The sequence below is a fragment of the Acipenser ruthenus genome, chromosome 10, assembly GCF_902713425.1.
Source record: "Acipenser ruthenus chromosome 10, fAciRut3.2 maternal haplotype, whole genome shotgun sequence".
Taxonomy (NCBI): domain Eukaryota; kingdom Metazoa; phylum Chordata; class Actinopteri; order Acipenseriformes; family Acipenseridae; genus Acipenser; species Acipenser ruthenus.
In genome coordinates, this window is record NC_081198.1 from 49,068,552 (window position 1) to 49,074,686 (window position 6,135).

The 6,135-nt window shown below is 37.8% G+C and overlaps 1 protein-coding gene across 1 annotated transcript; it reads right to left on the minus strand.

The window, feature by feature from the left end:
* Positions 1 to 3,126: 3,126 nt before the first annotated feature.
* On the minus strand, positions 3,127 to 5,114 carry LOC117410582 (gamma-crystallin M2-like). Its single transcript, XM_034017242.3, has 3 exons — positions 4,960 to 5,114; positions 3,981 to 4,223; positions 3,127 to 3,468 (listed from the first exon to the last, which is right to left on the minus strand). The coding sequence occupies exons 1-3, from the start codon at positions 4,966 to 4,968 to the stop codon at positions 3,196 to 3,198; spliced, it is 525 nt and encodes a 174-aa protein (XP_033873133.1). The 5' UTR covers positions 4,969 to 5,114; the 3' UTR covers positions 3,127 to 3,195.
* Positions 5,115 to 6,135: the final 1,021 nt, after the last annotated feature.

Below are 6,135 nucleotides of genomic sequence, written 5' to 3' on the forward strand. Positions count from 1 at the left end.
TATGCTGTTTGACAGTGGAGTGAAGGCTATTTTACTGACCACAGAGAGCATTGTGTTTACACTATGAAAAGTCAAAGCATATTCACTGTTTTTCTTTAGTTTTTATTATCTGTTCTGTGTAAATGAGGTACTGTATCATTTTAATACTGTCAATTAAACATATAAATGGTAATATAATAAAGGAATACATAGCAATACATAAGAAGTCGTCCCAGGGCCAATTGTGATGAAACACAGTAAAAGGGAAAGTTAAAGTGCAAAGTGCTTCATACATTTGCAGAAAATGAATTAACCAAAAACATCGTGTCTCCTCTCATTGACACTGACAAACATACTGGCAATATTTGTCAGGCACAAGTCAGTTCTCTGTTTAAATATATGCAACCGCATACAGTGGCTCAGATGCTGTTGAGTCATGGTGGTCCTCAAGCAGGTCTTGATGCTTCTTAGAGTGCGTTTAATTCCAAAGCTTAACAAGGTGTGTTGCTCCCCACCTTTGCCTCTATGCTACTGGGCCATATTTCAGTTATCTGTAACAACATGTCATGTATGAAATGATATAATTACCCACAGTTTATGAAATTTAATGATCAACCCGATTACATTTTCTCAGGAAATTTGTTTCAGGCATTTAATATTGAAATTAGTACAGAAAAAATGGAATGAAAAATAAGAGAAATATGCTTACAGGTGCATAATAATTTTAATGCTTGAAAAACCCTGGAAGTCGCCATGGATAAGGCATCATAATAATGATGACTTACTTAGCAAAGAAAAAAAAACTAAGGAAGTCTGCGGATACAGTTAGTACTTAAAACTGCTTTTGTGACACCGTATCTTATCTGCGATGGCAGTAACTTGTTTAACAAATTAGGCTCATAACGTCTCCTGAAATATCACCCAAAAAGAAAAATGTATATTATATTATTTAAAATTAAACATTCTCAGAGCTATTTACTATTTGTCTGCAAGGGGCTTACATGTAGACTAATGCGCATTAGTAGTCTAAATATTCTCCTCTTTAAGAAAAATAGTAAAATACATACCTTAGCTCGTCATTGAACTGTTGCCAGGCAACCATCTTCAAGAAGACTTCCTTGCAAGTGAACAAAGGCGTGTTGTGATTTCCGGTCTCATTATACCACTCTCATTGGTTGTTCTTAAGGTGCGTGTCAGCAAATTACCGTTATTTCCCTGGGACTAGCAAAATGTTAAAAATAAATAAATAATTGTGATGCCAATTTCTGTGGCGCCCAACGGATTTAGTTTCCTGTGATTATTGGGGGGGGGGGCAAAAGATAATCTAGCCCCCCAAAACAAAATATTGGTGGGGCCTGGCCCCCCCTTGGCCCCTGCGGTTCCTACGCCTATGCTTATTCCAAACTTCTCATTTCATATGCAGCAGGTCTTTTATTACATTTTTTATAAGCTTTTCAATTTTAACATGAAAATGAAAGTGATACCTTAGGTCAAAAAAACATTTAAAACTGCCATACCTTGCATAAGTTAATAGTGCTGTGTGTTAACTTTTCATAATAAAAAACATTGCTAATTGAATACATTCTTTTTTTTAACCTTCTCTAAAATTCTATTGAGGAACTACCTTTTGCTGTTTACTGCAGTTATACATGGTATTTTATTCAAAGTGCTTTTGTTTTCTTTCATAACTATTTATTTTCGATTTTGTTCTGAATGGTTCAGAATATTTAGAGGCAGTGGTAAACCAGTAGATGGCACCAATGGGTTGTGTACATATTTACTGCACTATTTTGTTGCCACCTAAATAAGCATGTTCCTCTCTTTACAGAAAATGACAACCCATACAAAATATAATTAATATAACTAAATGAATACTGATTCATATGAAGCACAGGGACAACAAGTAAAATAGGAAAAAGTTGAATGTCTGATTACCTGCTAATTAGATCAAATGAGACCATATAGAACAGGGGTCTCTGACCCTGGTCCTGGAGAGCCCCAAATCTTCAGGTTTCATAGGTGTCTATGTCATCAATGGCTAAAGATCTGGAACACCTGCTAATCTTGACTAACTAAACCATTAATTGGTGCAATTAAGTAACTGAGAGCTCAGTTGAAACGAAAACCAGAAGACCCAGTAGCTCTCCAGGAACAGGGTTGGAGACCCCTGATATAGAGAATGGGGTTAACAGTGAATTAGGAGACTGGGTTGGTGGCAAATACGTTGGCGAGATGCAAAGACAGTTTCTTTTATATCTTTTATATGTGGTTGAGGGACTAGGTGACTAGGGGTGTTAAACCGTAGAAAACATGATTCAGAACTTTGTATTTTTTATTTACAGCATGACAAGTTGTCAATAGGTTCTAAACCATGAAGCATCTGTGTTAAAGCTAGCTAGGACTCTACATGGGAACAGCTTTCAAACAGTTCTAACTTTACTTCCCGTTTTGTCTTATTTCGATACGGCTTATAAGTCACTTTAGAAATGAAGAAGACACGTTTTTTAGCAGGGAAACCTCATTTGGCCTGGCTGCTGGGAACATGTGAGGCATCCACACACAGAGCCCCAAGGGGAATAGGAACAACCGTACAGGCAAAAGGGGAGGAATGGGACAGAAACTATGCTAAAACAAGAATGATACACCACCCAAAGATATGAGAACTTGAGGTATGGGTTCAAGCTATTATGAGGCATCCACTCACATTTAATATACTGTAGGGACAGCTCCACTGAACTCTGTGACACATATGCATAATTAATCAGTGATGGCAAAGCCTATATCTGACACAAGCAGAATTGGTTGCACACCTCCTTAAGTGTCATTGCACATGAATTATAAATCTTTTTATGTGTCTACCCATTTTGTTTGCACCTTGGTGGAGGTGGAAGTTCTTTTTGTTCCTTGAGGTTCCAGGTTTGCAATGGAAGGGGTGTTAAATCTTAAACCATTTAGAACTTTGATTAAAATTCCCAGACGCGTTCAATATTTAGAACATGAAGTATTATCATTAAGTTCTAAACCAAAAAGCATTGTTCATCAGCCAGCTAGTGCTCCACATGGGAACAGCTTTCAAACAAATAGTCCTACACTTGCTTGTTCCAAACTCTTCTGACCTATTTGAATAAGGCTAATAAAAAAAAGACGTATTTTATCAAGGAAAGTTTATTTTTTATTTTCAGTAACAGATAAGACTATATCACATATTTGAAATGATCAGTAGTCTGTGATGCGTCTGAAGGACCCAATCCTGGAACTCATGCCTCCCCAGTCGCTGTATCTCCTGTACTCTCCGGGCCTCATGAAGTACTGTCTTCCTCTGTAGTTGGGCTGCTCATACATGATCCAGTAGCCGTCCATCACGTTGCAGGAGTGAATGTCTTGATAGCGGAAACGATCGGAGACAGACTCGCAGTCATCCATGAACTCCATCGACTGGCCTCCGAAATTTTCTCTCTCGTATATCTTCATCCTATAGGATCCCCTGTGCTGTTAAATACATAAATAAATAGAAGTGTTATTCCAGCAGATAATACCAACCTGCCAAACAAAGCTGCTGCATGTGGACTGAACAATGAACTTTCATCTCCATTGAGACTGTAAAAGTTATGTTAGTCCTGCAGATGTGATAACATCCTAGTGACAAAATGTAAAAAAAAAAAATCTAATTTGTAATGGAGTGCCCTCTTACTGAAGGCTCTTCCCTCTGGTAGCGGCGCACAGGAGAATGTGTAAAAATGAGGTACATGGTGTACTAGTCTGATCTACTTATGTGTGGAAGAGATAGAAAATCATTTCAGGTAGAATCTTTTTTATCCTTGAATCCCAACCATGAAGAAAATATTATTGCTGCTTAATGCTGTTGATTAATAACAAATCTTTCTAACACAGCAGGGTGAGCTCAGGAATTAGAGACCAGAGCCTCTAAAAAGAATTGTTGAAGCCAGGTTTAGTATGCACTGCTGAGCTATTAAAACCACAGTTTCATCTCCTTAACTTACATGGGGGATCATGCGGCAGGACCTGACGGAGTCATTGAACCCCATCCAGCGCTGGTAGTCGGGATACTCTCCCCTTCTCATGAAGTACTGGTACCCCATGTAATTGGGGCGCTCGTACATCATCCAGCAGCCGCTCTCCACACGGACGGAGTTACAGCGGCTGAAGTAGGAGTTCAGGTCAGCACAGTCGCTGCTGCACTCATAGTGGCGGCCCTGGAAGTTCCTGTCCTCGTAAAAGATGATCTGCAGGAATAAGAAAGCAATTTTTATTATCTATGCTGTGCATTTATAGTCAGGACTGAAACTGAAATTCCTGTCCTCGTAGAAAATGATCTGCAGGTAAAGAAAGAAGAAAATGTAAAAAACCTGTGCATCACAAACACTATGTTAAAATACTTTAAGGTGTGCTTTTTGATTAAATATTAACTGTCATTCTGGCTTCACCTTGCAAAAAAAAAAAGAAATTAACAAGTGTTCCTTTAAGAAATTTACAGTGAATTGCAGTAGATGTAACACCTGACTGTCCAATGCAATAGGCAATTTCATCAACAAGACTGACCATTAACTGTGTAATGAGGATTGACTATACAGTGGATTTGTATCATTGTAGCTATTTTGGTGTATAAGATTGGCTAGTTTATTACTTCCCTTCATTTTCTGATCACATTGCTGCCACTAATAAAGTTCAAACCTTAACAGTAAGTTAATGGTATAAAGGTATAAAAAAAATATTACCAACACGAAAAGAATGATATATAAATGAGGAAATGTTATCACACCATAAGCTTTGCCTCGTACTGGTTTGGAGCAATGATCAGCAAGTTCTTTAGGATTACCAGTCAAAAACTAATTTCAAGGTTTGAATCTACTGCAGCTTTGAGTTTTGGAGTTTAATTTAAATGAAATGATTAAATAAATAAAAAAAACCTAAATAAACCAGTCTTGCAGCTTGAAACTGAGTAAAAAACACCCCGGTTACCTTGCCCATGGTGATGTTTCTGCGCGGAGCTGTGATGTGCTCGGAGTCAGTCTGCTGGCACTTTTATACCCAGCTCGGAAACCAAAGCATCTGCTGTCCAATTGTGTTGCTCCCTGACTCAGCAGCTGTGCAGTGCGATGTATCTGTTGTCAAAGCGAACCTCAAAGGGTTATTATTATTTAGGGTTTAACGTGCCTGCGTGCTCATTCATATATCTGCAGCAAAGAAAGCTAAATAGAGGAGCTTCCAGAATGCTTATTTCACACAGGCCTGTGTTCAGTTTTCTTTGTGCCTGTTTTTTTAAATGGTTCTCCTCCTAGATGCTGATTAGTTAATAATACCAACATCAGCAAAAGTTATGTGGTTTTTAGTTGGACACTGTATAACAGGTGTGATTTGATTTGGGGAGCGAGATGTGTTTGTCTTTTACCAATCTCAGGCTCCCCTCTTAATCCCCACATGGAATTGTAGCTAAATGCCTAATAGCCGCACCCAAGATACCCTCATTTAAAACATGCAAAGTAATGCAATCAAACAAAAAGTAACATGCTACAAATATTCACAGACATAATTCAAACAGATTCCTGGCTTAAAAAGAAATAGGCTTATTGGGAAACAAGCATTTGAATATACAGGAATTATATTCACTCAGGCTTATAGGAGACGCATCTCCAGATTGCTCTCTGAATAATCGTAACGTTCTGTTGAATGGAATCCTGGGAATCACATAATCACCTGATCAGAGAGTGATTGACTGGGAGTTGCAAAGGCTGCTGGCTTCCATTCACACATTACAGCATGGTGCACCTGTCAGGAATGTGGCTTCATTATGTGTGTTCACAATGATTTGGCTTGAGCCATATATTTATTTTTACAAAACAGTGGCTGGGGTTGGTGACACAAGACTATTAAGGTTCTTACGGTTCATATTGTTAATGTAGAAAATTAATGTATTCTTTATACAATCTGAAAAAATGTAAAGCCTAATCTTTAAAATGGATGCTTCTATCTTGTACTGTATATAGGGCTTCTGTTTTTCGGTGTTTATTCATTTCATTTATCTGTGTTTATTTTTAGTTATTTTCGAGTTTTATGTAGATACCCTTAAATCATGTTTTTTTTCAGGGCTTTCACTTTTTATCTACTGTATGAGATTATTGTTTTCAGTTCCTTTCC

What these genes read in the sequence shown, in the direction of transcription:
- LOC117410582 (XM_034017242.3), bottom strand. An exon ending in CCTGCCGCATGATCCCCCAT is followed by an intron (nt 3,469 to 3,980) that starts GTAAGTTAAGGA and finishes TGTATTTAACAG; the next exon opens with CACAGGGGATCCTATAGGAT.